The sequence below is a fragment of the Prunus dulcis genome, chromosome 5, assembly GCF_902201215.1.
Source record: "Prunus dulcis chromosome 5, ALMONDv2, whole genome shotgun sequence".
Lineage (NCBI taxonomy): Eukaryota > Viridiplantae > Streptophyta > Magnoliopsida > Rosales > Rosaceae > Prunus > Prunus dulcis.
Genome location: NC_047654.1, coordinates 925,208 through 944,291, shown reverse-complemented (window position 1 = coordinate 944,291; position 19,084 = coordinate 925,208). Strand labels below are relative to the sequence as shown.

Here is a 19,084-nt window from a genome sequence, read left to right as displayed (position 1 = left end):
GGAAATTAATTATTTATTTACGTGGGGATTAGAGGTCAATTTGGAAAGAAGTCCGTTTTGGAAAGGGGGGTGGTTTTGGAAATGGAATTTGGAAGTGAGTGAGAGAAGAAACAAAACAGAACAGAAGGGTTTGAATAATGTGTGTGAAAGTGCACAAATCTTTCACACAGCAGCAAGTAAGGTGTCTGTGGCTTTGTATTGAGTGCGGTTGTTAACTGATAAAGACGTGTCTCATTATTTTTTTTTTTGGTCAATGTGTGATGTAGTTTATTTTATTTTCCTTTTTCACAAATTTATGGTTTTTTTTTTAAGCTGGTTTTTTATTTATTTTTATTTCATTTTTGAAAGATTATTTTACAAGTTAGTCCAGTAATATTCACATTCTTTTTTTGCTTCATGCATTTTCACTTCCTAATTAGTGTTGAAACTTTTTAAAATATTAATTTTGAAGGGTCGGAAATGACAAATACTTTATATTCTTTTTTCTCTTTTCTAGTAGATTTCATACTAGTATTGATTTTTATTTACCATACAATCTTGCCGTGTTATAAACTATAAATAAATAAATATTGTGCTGATAAAATTATAAAATGAAGAAAATGATTGTACTGGGTTTTCATTTACTGTCAAATTAATTGAATTTGATATTGAACCATGATAAATAATTTTTATCTAATACTGATTAACTGAAAATTAAAATCTCTTTTGTATTTTTCGAAATCGAACCTCTTTGTTATCCACCATGAAAAAAAATTTATTTAGAAGAGTTAATAAATAAAGTTACTTTTGTGAATTCAAAATGATTCTTTTTTTCTAGTTGCACAATTAATAAGGAAAGAGGAGAAAATTCACACTCGAGGATACTATAGAAACTCAAACGCAGGACCACTTGATAACACACTAAAAAGCTGAACCAATAAAACTAATACCCATCAATGTACGTTGTACATGTATCAATAAATTCAATTGAATTCGGTCAAATTGGTCAAAGGAGCTGATGAAGAGTTGAATATTGAACATATTTTTTTGGGTTTGTTTATAAAAATTAAATGATATAGAATTTATTTATATCACTAGTATTAAAAATAAGTATATAACTAAATACCTCTTTTTTCTCGAATTTTAAATTTCAAACCCAACTTTTATTGAAATTCAGACACAAAAATACAACTCAAAATATAATTCAAGGATCATGGTTACAATTTAAGTACGTCACAGCACAGGAGCATTGGTAGGTTAAGTAGCATTAACAAAGAACCGCATTCAAAATCCACAACCACCCCACCGTGGCTCCCAGCACCAACTACAATTGCACACAGCAGCAGGTGGATTGATTATGGAGATGGGACCAGAAACCCCAAAATTGGATAACTGCATTTTCGTTATTAATTGGGTTTTGACACAATTGGATTTATTATAGTTCATCACATATAAAGCCTGAAGAGACATCGAGTGTCTTCCATCAACAATCCAATACATGGATTTGCAGGATCTCAATCACTGATCAGCCTTCAGTGGGCACTTTTATATACATATTGAATTATTTAATAACTTATTTTGTCCATTTTGCTTATCATTAAATGCACGCTTGATTCTCGGTTAGTCAGACGATTTCACCCTTATATGTAGAGAAGCTCGTCTAGTTCTCTTAATTGAAGTCCATGAAGTCCACTTTGTCAACAATGACAAAAAAAAAGAAGCTATTAATTATATTGAGTAACAATGACAAGAAATAATACAGTTTTTGTGCTTGGAAATCCATGTTACCTACTCTAATTGCCAGTTCAGCTCATTTACATTCCTTACACGCTTCATCATTTAGAATGTACTTGTAATATATTGAATTAATCTAATTATATATAATTCAATCTCTAGTACCAAAATGAATGTCATCTAAAATAAATTAAAAAGGGTCCTATAGTAGTAATGAAGCACGTTTAAAGTCATCCATTTCATGATGGCATACTGATGTACGATAGTAATTAGCAGCTCAGTTCATGTAGCACTAGGCAAAAGCCCAACCAAAATACCAGTTTTTAATTTCTGAAGTTGGGTCTGATTTGAGACTATAATATGTCGTTTTGAAGGGAACGATGAGACGAACAAAACTTAACTCTATTTATGTCATGACATACGGACATTTCTGTTTTCAATATTTTAGATTCGAGTATTTCTGTTTTCATTTTTGGTTTGGTGTGAATATTTAATAAACTTTTTGAGCTACAATTAGACTTATCAAATAAACCTTGAAAAGTTTCTCAACTCTCTTGTTCTAGGGTTAACGTTGATTGGTTTGTTGTTTTTGTTGCGTACATAGCATCATTCAAAGTAAATACAAATTTCCTAGCCTTTAAATTTTAGAACAAATCAGAAAACGTTTCATGATTTGGGATATATAGGTACATGATGCGAATTCAAATGTGGACAGTGAGATGATGAGGGTATATATTATATTTCACTAGAACTAGAACTGATGAATTCATGATCATGGCCCATTTAAGCTTAAGCACTATTTACGAGTGCACCTCATTTTCTCCTAAAATATGCATGAAATAAAGATGGTGTGGAAGCAACTTTCTGCACGCAATTTAATTTCCTGGGCAAGTGTAAAGGTCAAAACTTTCACTTAAAGCAAAGCCCCCTTGTAGCTAGACATGACAGAGAGATGATTGAAAAGAAACAAATTTGCTTATGTAATGTATGAGCAAATCAAGTACTTCTACTTCTTGCGGTTGAAATTGAAGATGGGTCGGCATGCATTACATTAATGGCGTGTCTTTTATATTCTTTTGCATGTAATTAGTTGTAACGATATGTTATTCCCTGATGCAGTGGGCATTTGAGCAAGAATGTTTGGAAAATACGAACCACTTGGTTGTAACAATATATAATTCCCTTGATGCAGCGGGCACTCGAATAAGAATGTTGGAAAATACGAACCACAAATTACCAATTCCCATTTAGTCTTTGAAAAATGCTATTGCTTACCAATTATCTAGCTTGCTAGTCTTTATAGACCAATCTCTTTGGAAGTAACTTTATAAAAAGAAAAAATATTAAAAAAAAGAGGATTAGAGTTCTTCCATTTATAGGTTATTACCGAAAAATACAAATAACTTGGTAATTTAGTCATATATGAACGCGCTTACGTATCTTTAAAATAGTTATATATCTTGTTTATTAATTGTTGATGTGTATGTAAATTTATCATTTAAAATTGATGCGCATTAACTATTATAGAAATGGATAAATATATATACGGTCAACTCATAACTAGTAGTGATGATTGTGTGCTTAATAATATAGAAGTAGAATTGGGATGAATGAGCAACTGAGTAAAATATACAGAGCTGCATGTTCATGAAGAATCTAATGAGAAAGAGATAATGTATTGGTTAAGTAAGGCATGCATAATTAACAGTGAGTTGGCCAAATTAAAAAGGTATGTTGGTGGGACTAATGATGGTGATGAGTTGGCTCACTCACTCACTCACTCAGTCAGCGCAGCAGTGCTAATGAATGGGAGAGAATCACACTCGCGGAGGTAGGGGCCTTTTGGGATTGTTAGCTAGATTAGGCTCAACTGTTTTAAGTTGAGAAGAAAAGAAAAGAAAAAGAAAGAGAGAGCCATTCAGGTTCATGATTGACACTCATTGGATATAATCATCACCCTCCGCGGCACCGGCATGCCTCGATTGATGATGCAAAAGTATTGCAAAGATTGCCACACGCTAATTTGTAATTAGATGCAGATAAATACAATTATACATGGCCTTTAGAGTTTACTTAACCATAAGCATATATTCAGTTTCAAATCTCTCCCAAAATATAGGATTAGGCTCCATTTGGATGTAGGTAATTAAAAGAAAGGGTTTAGATTTCTCAACAATGCTAAATTGGTTAAAACGAAAACTAGAAAACATTATATTCGAAATAAACACTTGGATGCATTTGTAGAGCCATATTTGGAATCCATTTGTTTTCTTCATTTCCTTATTGTTTAAATTTTAACATACATAGATTTTAGCGTTGCAATCTTACAATTTAACCTTATAATGTATCTAAATCCTTAACTTCGGCCTTCGTAATCATTCCTTCCAAATGCCAAGTGGATCTTCGCAGTTTTTTTTTGGTTACTTATCAGATATTAGAATACCATCTCTTTTTTAGCAGAAAAAAAAACTTCATTGAAAGAAATCAAGGGGTACAACCATTTCATCCTCGACAGAAGATTTCAACCAGAGAGGAACTTTTTCATCCCAAATTACAACTGGGCAACTCATTGCATGAACATCCAATTTGTGAGCAACAATATTACAACATCTAGGAATAAAAGAGACAGAAATCTATTCTCAGATTGATTAAAACACCCCTTCACTTCTTCAATGAGGTTGCCATCTAATGCAAGATCCTCCTGATCATTCTCCAATTGAGTAATGACAGCTTGAGCATCTGATTCCACCAAGATTGAAGAGATTAGTATACTATCTTGACCAATTAAAAGTTGTTGATTCGATTATTAACTTATACAAAACACATTATTTGTGTGATAATCAATGTGATTACAAATTATAACAATTAGCTTAAACAAGTGACATGCTGGCTAACTTGTCATTCTTCAGTGTCAAAAAGAACAAAATAAATAAATCTCATGTAAGCACATATGACAGTTCCATTAACAAATGTAGAATAAAAAGATTCTACATTGGCCATCGTTATTTTAGTCGTATTTTTCTTCCACAATGTTGAAAGCAATGCGAACTCATGAAGTGTGGGAGTATTATTATTATTTTCCTTATATTTAGTATATAGATTTTAATTATTTTTCTTATTAGTTAAGTTTTATGAATATTCTGGATTTTAGGATTTTCTACAATTTTAGAGTTTCTTGATTTTCTATTTAAGCAAACTCATTGTATTAATCAGTTTATTCATATTATTAATCAAATGTAGAGATTTTCTCTATTTTCTAGTGAATTCTAATTGCTAATGAATTTTAGTTTATTTTTTCAAGTTTAGACGTTTGTCAATCCATAAATCCATACTTCCGTCCTGCATCCGTAGATCACCTTTGCTCCCCTGTGTACTTGTCACTATCGATACTCTACACTTCCTCCTCAATCTCATTCAAGCGACATTGATGGCTGAACCGCCAACTCGCACCCTACCACCTCCATCACAAGCGACGAAACAACCCGCTCACATTAACTACAACGAAAGCCACACAAACGTTAAACTTGTATTATTTTGTATGGGCCAAAATGATTGGGACTTGTGGATTATGTGCCAAGAAGTAATACTGGAATCTTGTGCTTGTGCATATTATGGTGTTTTAGAGTACTTGTATATACATCTCTCTCGGGCCATGAGATGAGACTGATAACGTCCCTGTAATTTTTTTTTTTTTTTTTCAAAAGTCAGAGTGATTATTCTAATCACTCATTCACATGATAATAAAATGCGAGATTATGTTGGATCTTCAATGTGGTACTATTTTTTTCTCTATCCGATTTTTCCCGTTTTCAAATTTTTTTATAACAAGGTTTTAATGAAGTCGCTAAATAGCACCTAGAGGTTCAGATTTATAGGTTGTAACTTTAGAGCTAATTTGAATAAAGTTATGCTTTGATTTTAAAATTTAAAAAAAAAACAAAAAAAAAAGGTACGTAAATGCCATTAAAATGTTATAAATTAATCTCAAAAGGATCTCAAGACTCCATCCCTAGTGATCAATCCACTTTTCATGAAACTAGACCACCTTAAAGTCCTACTTGACACACACTGCTTTGGGCTTTCAATGAAGTGAATCATAACCCCAAAAACAAAAACAAAAAAGGGAAGAAAAAAAGAAAGAAACCACCTCAAAGTCTGAACCCAGTCAAAACACCTGAGATTCTTTATTTTTTACATTTAGTTTTTATTGTTTACTTCTCCACATGCTTAATCTCATCACATTTCACATCAACACTTTGAAAACTATTGATCATAATAGAAATGATTAGTGTATGCGGCGCCAAGCCATCACACACAAACCACACACCATGCCTATAGCCTATATGGCAAGGGAAGGAAAGTTTTATAGTCGTATTTCATAAAGAAAAGAAAAACAAGAAAACTGAGGCATGATATAAAGGGAGCATGCATATGCATTGCAGTCCTTCCAAAAGCAAAGCATGGCCAGGCCAGCATGGAGAAGAGCGTGCAGCATGTGGAATCATATTTCTTAATTACTTATGTTTAATTACTGGATTTAAATGATCCACTTCATTACTTAAGCTTTCACGTGGGTAAAGAGGAGCATGGGCTTTGAATGTTTTAATATTTTAATATTTTAAAGATTCTCAGTTTAGCTTGTGGCACTGGCACCCCAACTGTAAGACAAATTATAAAGGGTTTCTTTCCATGAATTTGTACCCGATTTGCATTTTGGTCACTGATCAAAATTTCCAACATGTTACGAACATACATTGATAGTCGTTCAATTACAATCAACCAAGGCCTTCATGCAGGCCGATTATATACTAATTGTCTCATAATTGTGCATTATTAATAAATGTCAAGACATCTACATGCAGTGCATACAAGGTCATAACTTGTAAAAACTGGGAACAATTTGTTTTGTCTGCATCAATTGAGTAGTTTGCTGCTGAATCTGATCATATACAAAGGACTAGAATTACAGTTGTACAAGGTCGCTACCTCTTTACAGCAAGAAAATGATTTACATGAAAAGTTAACAAGTGAATTAGCTATATCCAATACAAGGAGATCACGTCAATCTGCATCCAGGAAGTCATCAATCTGCAATATATAAACATTGTCACAATTAAGAAATGCCAGAATTAAAAGTGGTTTACACAAGCTATGCCGAATACTCAATCCCTATAAATACCAATGAGACAATTAAGCCAATAATGAAATTATTCATCCATTTTTCATAAAAACAGAAAAGGGATGCATTGCTTAATTACTTTACAACATCGGAAATGAATGCCAATAACTCGTTTAGGAGTTTTAGTCTTTCCACACCGGAATGATTCCTTGAGCTGCTAGACGCTTTTCAACCCAAAATACAATATGTTTTGCTGTTATTTTCTTCTCATCAATGAGAAAAGGCTCAACAGTGCTCGCTCCTTGGCCATAGGAAGACAGAGAAAACCCTTTTGGACCTGCACATTTTGCCAAGCGACAAAGTAACTTTACCGGTTTTTCGTTCTTTCTAATTGTGCACTACACAACATTAATAAACTTTGCATGACGTACCTGTGAGGACTCCACTGGGAAAGAAGGCCCAAAATGAATACCGAATGTCCTTTTTTAAAAAGAAACCTTCCAGCTATATTCATTTCAAATGAAACCAGAGTATCAACGTAGTGTACTTGTAATAATTGGCTTTTAGGTTACACATAGTGCTAGTAAAGACAGAGAAGTAGATAGCTGACCTTGTTTTCTTGAAAAGATAGCTCAATGTCAGAGAGTTCATCTTGAGTTTCAAGTATTGCTTTCAGTTGCGGGATAACATCCTCCTCCATCATTTGAGGCAATGGCTTGACTGGAGCTTTCGCTGCAACTTTAGGCTTTGCTGGAGCCGCCTTTTGAGCTGTTTTTACCTCCTTTGTATCAGCAGCAACTAGTACGTAAAAGGGGCAAAAAGAGTTCACTTTTTACCAAAGCTGCCGTATAATGTGTCAGATAATCAGAAGGCAATGAATCCCTGCCATAAATTGTGAAAATAGAACAACTTACCAGTAGAAGTAGATGATTCTGGCAAAGCAGAGCACACAATATTTCTTTGAGATGTGACCAGTTTACTTACCGTGTGCTGCTAAAGCAGATGAAACACAGCATGAGAAAAAACAGTTCTAATCTTTCATTCTATGGCAAGTGATTTGGAATTTACTAAATAATATCACCCCATATTGAAAACTTGTTGCCTCCTTTTTGTTAGGGTTGTGGTAATAAAAACTAGTTGGTCCCAAAGTTAAGGCTATAAACAACAAGGGTAAAGGCTGATGGTAGAATATGTGTTGCATAAAAGGACTCGTATTTAAATGTGGATTGGATGAGTCAATGGATGGTTGGATTTAGGAATTCGTACTTTTGTTTTGAGCAAGGGTCCAAAGCAAAATCAACCAAAATTAGAACAATTTTGAAGAGGAGCTTTCAGAGGAGGAACTTGTTCTTTCTTGTTGGCTATTCAAAAGTTCTTCAAGAATGTTTTGGAGAGGAGATAATGCACTGTTCATCTTGGATCGACATCCAACAAGAGCTACAAGGTTAGAGAATTAAGCCAATTTACTTTTTTCTTCTGATGCTTCAAGGCTAGTATCATATGTTATCATAAAAGCACAAATTTCATAGACATACTGGAACTGACCCAAAAAATCCAAACACACCAGCTAACTGTGCAACACAGGACACACAATGCAAGATTGAGAAAAAATGTGCATCAACAGAAGGAAATTTGAGGTGTCCTACTTACACCCGCATTGTCAAATTTAGGCTTGGATAAACAAAAAGAAGTTCTGTCATCAATGGCACTTGGTGTATATGTCCTACCAGCACCAACTTCAAGCAGATGCCTTTCACCGACAAGAAAATGCCCAAAGATCAATGAAAGTTATCATTTAAATTCAATGAATAATAAAGGAACATTCTACACAACAGTAACACCACAAAATTATTAAACATGTTAAATAGGTAGTGAGCAGCATACTATCAACACACGTTATGTTCAGGTTAAGTCCGTTGAACTGAAACACAGCCAGTTTACTAGTCGTGTTAAACACTCAACACCATTTGGACATGAACATGACTATGATAGACACTAGGTTACAAGCCCGCTAACACTGTGTAGGTTTCGAATTACATTATCACGTTTTTTCCAAAACAGTCATCTCCAGTTTCTACTCTGCTATCTGTTAACTTAACAGGTATTAACAATTGTGTTATCCATGCCTAATACTACTGAGGCAGTAACCTCTGTTCTTATTTCAGATTCTTTTTCTTTTCGTTTTATATTTGAAACTATTTTTCACTCGGTCAACCCCATATTTAATATTTTTTATATTTTAAAAATAATACTCAGTTACCCGTGTGTGAAATTTTATGAAGAAAAGGAAACTAAGGACATGAAATTAAAACTATCAATCTGATTTTCTCTCTATTCCCACAAAAACTCAACTCTTTAGATTTGAAACTATTTCCCCAACCTATTCCCGACTCTGAACCGTCATCTTTGACTAATCATTTTCCCATTCACACATAATTTGATTTTCAAACGAGAACCCAAACTTGGCACATTCATAATCGTTTAGGAGTTTTTTTAACGAAGTGCAGTGCAGGTGTGTGATCATTGCTACCAACTAACATCGCTTCAAATTTTATTTTATTTTTCTTTTCTGGGTTCGATTAGCCAACCAGGGTGGAACAAAAGCATAATGTTCATTTCAAACAATCTAACATGTACAAGGGATTTGGTTTGCTGAACGTAACAAACTTGGCTTGGCTTGCTAGCCCAAACCAAATGAAATTCAAAATCAAAAACAAGAAAACTTCTTAAAAGCATCATATTTTTTCTAAGGAGGACAGAATTAATAAGTTGAAATTAGAAAGAAGAAAATACCTGGTTGGAGAAAATAAGGAAATATGTAAAGGGGTGAAAGGGGCAAGGCCACTACGATTTTGGATTTGGGGCACGCTTCCAGTTCCTACAACAGAGCTTATGGCCGCCATTGCTGCCTCTGCCTCTGTTAGATTGGATTGGATTCAGTTGAGAGATAATCCGCCTGTGGAAAGTGGGAAGTGGAAGGGGTCGGTGATCTGTGTGGCGCGAGGTGCGAGTGATTAAATTTGGATAACCCTCCTAATCCTCAGCTTCTAGTCCAAGTGAAGTGTCCAACGACAAAAGCACCCGGGGAACTAGGCCTGTAAAATGGGCCAGACCAGGGCCAGCAAAGAGCTGTCGGCATAAATCCAACCCAATAACAGGATTTTTGGCGCTGAGAGTTGAATGGGCCGGGCCGGGCCTATATGGCCTAACAAAGGGGCACTTTGTTTTGACATTTTTGGCAAATAATTTGATTTGTTGATTGGAGCTCTTAGATGTTGACATGCGTTATCCCCCGCGCAGTTGAATGGGTTAACTTATCTTTGTGTTGGTGAGAGTCATGCGCCACGTTTATTTTATGGGAGACCCAAGAGTTGAATGGGTTAACTTTGACTAGTCAAATCTTGAATTTCTTACCATTGACAAAAATTAGTGAAATTTCACTAAATTTTCAATGTCTACAGATCCGTATACAAAGTCCACAGAAAGAAAAAATAAAAATAAAAGTTTATTACAAGATACAAATTTGGACGGGGGTGGCACTGGCACTACATTCCTCGTGGACCAAAGTTTGGAGACCTATGAAGATAATGGGTATAATGATGGGGTGATGGTGATGAACGTACATCTGGCCGTCCTCTGCCATTGGGTTTTGCAGTTTTTGGCTTTTCCTTAATGGCATTTATCTTTTCTAGAATTACGAGAACTTCCTCCATGGATGGTCTGTTTTTGGGATCAGATTCTAGGCATTTTAGAATGAGCTCAGCTGCTTGGCAGGCAGCTTTTAATGGGTATTGATCTCCAAGACCTGGATCCATTATTTTCTTTAGCTCCTTCTTCTTGTGAAGAGAAGGCCTTAACCAATCCACCAAACTATGCTCACGAGAGGGTCGATTGTTGTCTAGGGCTCTTAAGCCTGTTAGCATCTCCAATAATACCACACCAAAACCGTACACGTCGCTCTTTACGTACAAGTGACCTGACAATTTTCATACAAGTGTTGGCTAAAATAATTAAATTTTTGTTGTTCTTAGGGAAAGATGCTTTATTATTAAACAAACACCATAAGAGTATACAGCAGAGAGAATGACAACATTCGAAAACCAACGCGAAAAATTTGATGAAAAATAATAAGGACAAATATTAGAGAAAATAAGTACACCAAAGACAATATTAAGCAATATAAGGGCAATAGGCATTCCATTCTTTTAAATTATAATCAGCCTATGATAAATTAAAAATGATAATTAGGCTTTATTTGCAAGAGGGCGTGATGAGATTTGGTTAGGCTCACTAAGGAAGATTAACTGTTTTCTAAATTTCCTATTTTAATTATGCAAATGGATGAAATAATTGCTTGTCGCATATTTCTTGACCAATAAAAGTCTTGTAGAAAATAGCTACTTAAAAAGTCTTGACGTACGTAGAATTTCAGGTTGACATAATGTTCGATCAACCACTAAGGTACGATACATAATGTTCAAGTATATTGTGCCCAACTACTTTTTTTTATTTTTGGAGAAAGTGTACCCAACTACTTGAGAGAGATTTTAATCTATATGTATATATATATAAGCAGCATGCCTTAAAAATAAAACATTCAAAAACTTCGAGAATGCCCATGTTTAAAAGAAATATTAGAATACCACAATCTAAAATAATGAGGGTATAATAATAAATAAATAAACAAATTTGCTGAATTACAAAAATAACTCCACCCCATTTATATATCTCTCTCTCCCTACTACACCCACATTCCTCTCTTTATATATATATATATATATATATATATATATATTCATGTACTTAACTAATTCAAAGAAATAAAAACTATAAAAAGGCCAATCGACAAACGCACTAGTGTGTGTGAAAAGACGGATGACGCCATTAATATCACAAAGAATTATTCATTGCGAGATTTTTTGCACCAGGTATATATATATATATATACACATACAAATTACGAAGAAGTTTGAATTTGGATTATTTGAATCCAAAAATTGTTGAAAATAAATAAGTTTAAGAGTAGATATAGGTATGAATTTGGATTAACATGTTAGGAACTTGAGTGAATTCAATGTTGTAAGGGGGGACAGGACACCATATGCATGAGATTTTCGTATGACAGTCATGACCTTTTCGTACAACTAAAAATCATTTGAAAATCAAGTCACAAAATTGAAGACTTTTACTTGGCCATAATAACTGCAGCAATAGAATAGAAGACTTGCTTAACCCATAAGATCAGGTGATCCCTAAAGGCGTGGAAAGCATCTATTGTTGACCAAGACCAAGCCAACATAGAGTTTCCTTTTCCCATTGTTTGCAAAATGAAAGTCAATTGAGACCTCTCTCCAATGGATTGAGTGAATCTTGGTCTGGTAATAAAAGTGACTGCCTTATTGCCTTAAAGTAAAACTTATACTAGCTTTTTCTTTGAAGTAAAACTTATAATTCAAATGGTTAAGAATATTTACGGTAGAAATTGTGACATTACCAGTTGCGACATATTCCGGAGCTGCATATCCATAAGTTCCTATGACGCGTGTGGTTACGTGGGAGTTGCCATTTATTGGGCCCACCTTTGCCAGCCCAAAATCTGAAAGTTTTGCATTGTAGGCCTAGATTTGAATAATTCCCAACAAGAAAGAGAAAAAAAATCAATAATCAACCAAATCAAAGTAACAAAAATTAAATTAAATTAAAAAAGAAGTATGACAAAGAGGGGGTACCGGATCCAGCAAAATATTGGAGGCCTTAAAGTCACGGTAGATGACTTTTTCTGAGGTGTGCAAAAAAGCAAGACCGCGTGCAGCTCCAATTGCTATCTTAAGTCTTAGTTCCCATCCAAGTGGTTCTTGACCTTCTGCAGAATTCATGCATCAACAAAAAAAAGCAAAATTGTGTTATTAACTAATACTAGCAATTTTTTGACTTTCCAAATGAAAATGCAATAGAAGAAAAACTTGCATGCCCATGTGCAACGTGTGTTGAATTAAATTAATGTTATTAATTTTTATTTATTTATTTATTTATAGTAGAACAAATAGTTTAAACTAAAATGGGGAGAGATTTCTCACACGCACAATACAACTATGATGTCGTGAGGATTTGAACATGAGACATTTGGACTACAAGTTAAGACCATTTACTTACTTCTGAAAAGGTGGTTTTCCAAGCTTCCTTTTTGCATATATTCATAAACAAGAAGGAATTGATTTTCTTCGCAGCAATATCCCAGCAGCCTAACAAGGTTTGGATGACGATACTTCCCCAAGAAATTCACCTCCGTCTGCACAGCACAGCACACCAACGTACAATGTTAATCATGACCCATTTGCTACCTTAAAATTAAAGCATGCAATCATTGAAGTAATACGCGCTCGATGCACTTATATATATTAGCTAGGGCTTTATACTAGTCAACAACATTGACCTCTTGAGCTCAATTATTATGGCCATGTTTTATTTTATTTAATTTTTTTATAATGATCAAGAGAAAAAGAAAATAAACTCCCATGTACTGCTTAGTTTTCCTTGGCCGGCCAAATTAACCCTAGCTAGTAGCCAAAAATACATATAGATTTATATAAAATATGTATCCATATTATCATCATCATCCCTAATGAAATAAATAAATAAATAAAAACTTGCCTGCCATTCTTGGAGGCCTTGATAGCTATCGGGGTTGGACTTCTTCACGGCAACGGCCATGCCGATGCCGACCCGGGACGGAGCATAGGTGTCCTCGTTTACCCATCCCTTGAAAACCCTACCGAAACCTCCCTCGCCCAGTATTGTGTCTGGTCTGAAATCTCGAGTGCACTTCTTCAGCTCTGCTAAACTAAACTCTTTCAACTTTGGTAGTTTAGTTTCCAGACTTTCACTTGGAGCTGCACTTTCTTCTTCAATATTATTATTGCTGTTGCCTTTGCCTAATGCCTTGCTAGCATTTTTTTCGGTTATTCCACTACTTGTTTTGCCGCTACTATTCCCGGCAGCCTCTTTGATTCCTGCCAATCCATTTTGCTTGCTATTGTTTCTAGATGTTGCTGCATATATATGTCTACACACAATTAATTAATTGATCAATTATAAGGCATCAATCAAGACGGCTATGTAAATATATATACCTGAGATAGACGGGCTATGGTTAGTCACAGGAGCTGCATAACAATTTCCCATGGCGATCGACGGATCGATCGATGATCACTCTCCCTCTGTCTGATGTGAGGTTGATAACTTGAAGTTGGTTAGCTTGCTATTTAGATATCCATATATTTCTGTTGGTCTTCTGGGTGTGTCAAGTTCCTGGAAAGGGAGGGAGAAGCAACAAAGAAATAGCCCAGGAAGAGAAAACTTGCTACATGTGTGGATATGACTATGAGACTTTTTTTGCTTTGGACTCGTACTCACAGACACACACACTTATAGTATTTTTTGTGTTTGTGTCGCTTATTCTCTTATTCCCACATCTTAATCAAATACTCTTTCTTGCCCAACATTTGTGCTATAAATTATTAGAAAGGAGAAACAACAAAAGTGGACTGAAAGCGCAGGTTAACGAATTAAGATAAAAATATAATAAACAAGTAGTGGAATACAAAGGCAGGTCAATGGCAGCGTCACATAGACGAAACACTACCATGCGTGAATTTCTTCAGCGGTGGGGCCCATTGTCGGGCTCATTCAACAATGGGAATGTGATCATCTAATTTTATGATAAGCTCAACAATTAAATTCAAGCTACTTAATTTCTTATCCATTATATTTTCTTCCACAAGTAGCAATCATCCTCCCTATTTTTGGGTTAAAATTTAGCTAAAAATACACACAAATTATTTTAGAAGCTCTCTATAAAATTTGAAATCCAATAACACTCCATAATTTTTTTTTTTAGTACTGCTAAACGAACCTTAAAATTAACTGAGTACACTATATTATCAAACTATTTATTGAATTACTAATTTATCCTATTATAAAATGACCATTTAAGCCAAATTAGGCTCAATCAGCTCGGTCTACTTTTTGGTTGAATAAGGCTTAGGCCAAGGATTTAAAATTCTGGTCCGATCTACGGTTCATCCCGTTTAAGTCAAATTAGGCTCAATTCAGCCTTGCCCAATCAGACTCACAGAAAAGCTCATCCATGTTATGATAATATGTAATTAAATGTAATACCATACAATTGACTAATGTAAAGAAGAAATACTTATTTTTTGTGCCACTTATTTTTTTTTCATGTAGTTCTTAACATAAAGAAATACTTTGCATACTCATAATTTGTATGTAATAAAAGATACATACTTAATGATTTGTAGCTTAATGAAAGAACTATTAAAATAATTCAAATAACTAAAATAAGTAAAATAACTAAATGCTGTTGTGAAGCCTCCTAACGTCCTCTTCTAGCCCTACGCCAATCTTCCCCTCTTGGAAAGAACTCGTCGCCGAGTTATCATCTGGATACAGTAGCTCATCATCCGAATGAAACTCAAACAAGTCAGCGACATTGAAAGTGCGAGAAATCTTCATAGGAGATGGCAAGTCCATGACATACGAATTATCGTTAAGCTTCTGCAGGATTTTATAGGGGCCATACTTACGAGGTTTGAGCTTATAGTAAGTCCTTACGAGAATCTATGCTTCCGCAAAAGCACCATGACAGCATCACTGACCTGGAACACCTTGGAGCCCCTATGCTTGTTTGCCGCAGCCTTGTACTTTGCATTAGTTTGCTCTAAGTGCTCTCAGACTTCATCTTTAGCGGCTTGAACTTCCCTCCCATGTGGTCAACGACTACACTTGTCACGCCCCGAATTCGGAGGTCGGTGAAAACCCCGCGCCTAGTGCGTGAGAAAATAAAAAGTAAAATAAAATAAAAAGAAGCGAAACAGGGTTTCAAATAAACTTCTCTTATAAAAATAGAGAAAAATTAGGTTTTAGACATAATTAAGTTTATTAATTAGTTTGTAAGATATTGGATATTTTAGTTTTAGTTTTAATACCTAAAAAAAATTTACTAATTTGGGTTAGCCCAAAGAGAGCCCAGATTCGTTGGCCCATTTGTAAACCTATACAGTAACTGACGCTTTTGCCCCTTTGTGTTTAAACAAGGCGCGACTTCTCTGTTTCGTTTTGGTTCTCGTTCGTTTTGGAAGCAGCTTCGTGTTCTTCTCTGTTTCGTCTTCGAGCTCAGTTGTTTGGCAGCAGATTTCGTCGTTTGGCAGTAAAATTTCGTTCGACGACGAGCAGCAACGACGAGCAGCAACGACGAAGAGCAGCAACGACGACGAGCAACGACGACGAGCAGAAACCACCACCAACAACGACAACCACTGACGACTATCGAAGCGATTTTCACTCTCTTGGGAAAAAAAGAGTAAGAAAATGACCCTCTAACACAGATTTGTCTTCGATTTTAGGGATTACACATTTTTGCATGTTGTTCTTTATGCAATGCAGTTTTTGGAAAAATGGATGAATCGTTGGATTCAAAACTACTCTTCGTTTAGGTTTTGCTTCGTTTATAGGGATTAACCATTCAAAATCGTTGGATTCAAAATTTCTGGTTGTTTGTAGTAGATTTTGAACCAGAAACTGCAATGCAGTTTCTGGTTCCATAATTCACTTTCAGAGTGCTTTTTGCTAGGGTTTATGGGAATGTTATAACTGATCATGAAGTCAAACGTGTTTTGATATTCAGTACTTTCTTTGCATTTTGATTTCTGGTTGTTTGTAGCAGATTTTGAACCAGAAACTGCAATGCAGTTTCTGGTTCCATAATTCATTTTCAGAGTGCTTTTTGCTAGGGCTTATGGGAATGTTATAACTGCTCATGAAGTCAAACGTGTTTTGATATTCAGTACTGTATTTGCATTTTGATTTCTGGTTGTTTGTAGCAAATTTTGAACCAGAAACTGCATTGCAGTTTCTGGTTCCATAATTCAATTTCAGAGTGCTTTTTGCTAAGGTTTATGGGAATGTTATAACTGCTCATGAAGTCAAACATGTTTTGATATTCTGTTTTTGTTTGTTGTTTTGTTTGCATTTTCAAGGCTAATGGAGGTGTGTGTCATTGCCAAGTGCACATATAAGTCGGAAACCATCATGTTTTCAGTCTCATCAGAGTCATCCATGGTTGATATTTTGAAGACTTTGTGTCTGAGGTTTAGGGGTTTGCAGTTGGGTTGTTTCACATTACGGTATTCGGTGCCCGGTTATCCGAGTTGTTTTCTAGAAACGGATAGCGATTTGGACTTGATGAGGACATTTTTGTTGATATCAAATGAGAAGACTGTTGATATTTTAGTGAAGGATTTATGCGGGATCAGTGAATATAGTGGTGATTTTTGTGTAAATAAGGAGTTGATAGCATGTGAAAAGGGCGAGTCGTCGTGTTCTAGTACTGTCGAAGACAGAAACGAGTTTTTGGGCAGGTCGAAGAGAGCAAGTGCTAAGCCTTTGTTGTCAAATGAGTGGGAGACATACATACATCATGTGGGGCAGAAGTTTGACGGTGGTGCAGAGGAGTTCCGGTTGAAATTGTGCAAGTACGCTCTTGAAGTAGGATTTAATTTTTTATATGCCGGCAATGACAAGAAGCGGGTGGTTGCTGTTTGTTCGAATAAGAAATTGGAGGGTTGCAGCTGGCGTGTTTATGCTTCTCGTTGTGAAGCTACTGGCAGTTTTGTAATTCGGACGTTAAATAATGTTCATACATGTGCGGGTCGGATACGGGAATCAAAGAGTAAGATGATGAGGTCTCGTGTGGTGTCCTCCCTCATTGTGGACAGAATTCGTGCAAAACCAGAGCTGAAGCCAATTGAGATTATACACGAGTTCAAAGATTATTATGGTATAGACATTTCATACTACCACGCATGGTTTGGCAAAGAGTTAGCTAAATTGGACGTTCACGGTGATGAGTCGAAGTCCTTCAACGAGTTAGTGTGGTATACGGACGCGGTAAAGGAAACTAACACTGGTTCTCTCTGCACTCTTGATTGTGAAGCTGGAATTAATCGCTTTCGACGGTTTTTTGTGTCTTTTGGCGGTTGCATTGCTGGATTTCAATATTGCATACCCTTGTTGTTCATTGATGCTACGTTTTTGAAGAGCAAGTACAAGGGGCAGCTTCTCTGTGCTTCGGGAAAGAATGGAAATCAAGGTATGGTTACTGTAATGTATTGCAGATTTTCATTTGTTGCAATTTTAGCAGAAACTGCATTGCAGTTTCTTGTTTCATAATTCGATTTTATTAATATTTTTTGCATGTCTGTGGGAATGTTGTAACTGCTCATGAACTTAAATGTGTTTTAAACTTAGTTTTAGTACTTGGATCATGGATTTGGCTTTTGGTTTCCTTTCAAATTTGAGCAGATTTGTTTTCATAAACTGCACTGCAGTTTCCCTTTTTTGCTTATACTTGTGCTTTTGGTTTTGTTTTGCATGGTTTTATCCTCTAGCTTTTGGAGTTGTTGATTCTGAGACAGAGGAGAATTGGACTTGGTTTCTTCAACATTTGGCTTCTATATTGCTACCGATGGGGAGAGTGGTGACCTTTTTCTCGGACCGCAATCAAGGTTTGTTAAATGCAATGGGGTTTGTGTTTCCCGGATGGCCTCATTCTTACTGTTATTATCACCTCAAACAGAATTTGATATCAAAGTACCCAAAGTCAGGTTATGAGAAACTGCTCCAAGACCGTGTTATCAATTTATTTAGTAGATGCGCATATGCTGTTACGGAGGAAGAGTTTAAGGTAGCAATGGAGGAGTTGGTGATTGTTGGGAGTTCGAAAGTGAAGGCATTTATATCTGATTTGTCTAGAGATCACTATGCCAACGCATTTTTTCAAAGGAATGCGTTATGGGGAGATGGCAAACAGTTTAGCGGAGTCCTTTAATAATTGGGTTGGTGTGTTTCGAGATTTGCCGGTGCTACCTTTGATAGAAGGGATTCGACAGAAATTGATGGTATTGAATTCTCAACGACGATTTGAAGCGGAGAAGTGGACAACAGTTTTGTGTCCGGAGATGGAAACTAGACTCTGTGAAAATACGGAGGCCGGTAGGACTTGGGCAGTTCGTCGTTCTAATTCCACTGTTTTTGAAGTATTTGCTGATTATTCTGTGATGGTTGATCTCGAGCAAAGGACTTGTTCTTGCCGTCTTTGGCAAATTGACGGTTTTCCTTGCACACATGCGGTGGCTGCAATCCTAGCAAAGAGAGATTCAGTTTATGATTACGTGG

General features: G+C 35.7%; 3 protein-coding genes across 4 annotated transcripts; 1 reads left to right on the top strand and 2 right to left on the bottom strand.

Annotated features, from left to right (window-relative positions):
* Positions 1-6,517: 6,517 nt before the first annotated feature.
* Positions 6,518-9,860, bottom strand: LOC117627476. 2 transcript variants are annotated; one of them, XM_034359593.1, is made up of 7 exons: positions 9,626-9,860; positions 8,483-8,582; positions 7,747-7,825; positions 7,443-7,630; positions 7,264-7,336; positions 6,972-7,169; positions 6,518-6,801 (listed from the first exon to the last, which is right to left on the bottom strand). In XM_034359593.1, exons 1-6 carry the CDS (start codon positions 9,733-9,735, stop codon positions 7,015-7,017), a joined length of 705 nt encoding a protein of 234 aa, XP_034215484.1. In that variant the 5' UTR covers positions 9,736-9,860; the 3' UTR covers positions 6,518-6,801; positions 6,972-7,014. The 2 variants fall into 2 exon arrangements, with proteins under 2 accessions (XP_034215484.1, XP_034215485.1); XM_034359594.1 differs by having other exon boundaries at positions 7,747-7,822.
* A 403-nt stretch (positions 9,861-10,263) lies between these two features.
* LOC117627477 (probable serine/threonine-protein kinase PIX13) lies at positions 10,264-14,205 on the bottom strand. Its single transcript, XM_034359595.1, has 6 exons — positions 13,963-14,205; positions 13,484-13,881; positions 12,986-13,121; positions 12,562-12,695; positions 12,327-12,450; positions 10,264-10,808 (listed from the first exon to the last, which is right to left on the bottom strand). Exons 1-6 carry the CDS (start codon positions 14,012-14,014, stop codon positions 10,378-10,380), a joined length of 1,275 nt encoding a protein of 424 aa, XP_034215486.1. The 5' UTR covers positions 14,015-14,205; the 3' UTR covers positions 10,264-10,377.
* A 2,686-nt stretch (positions 14,206-16,891) lies between these two features.
* LOC117627496 lies at positions 16,892-18,737 on the top strand. The gene is made up of 2 exons (XM_034359613.1): positions 16,892-17,999; positions 18,298-18,737. Exons 1-2 carry the CDS (start codon positions 16,892-16,894, stop codon positions 18,735-18,737), a joined length of 1,548 nt encoding a protein of 515 aa, XP_034215504.1.
* Positions 18,738-19,084: the final 347 nt, after the last annotated feature.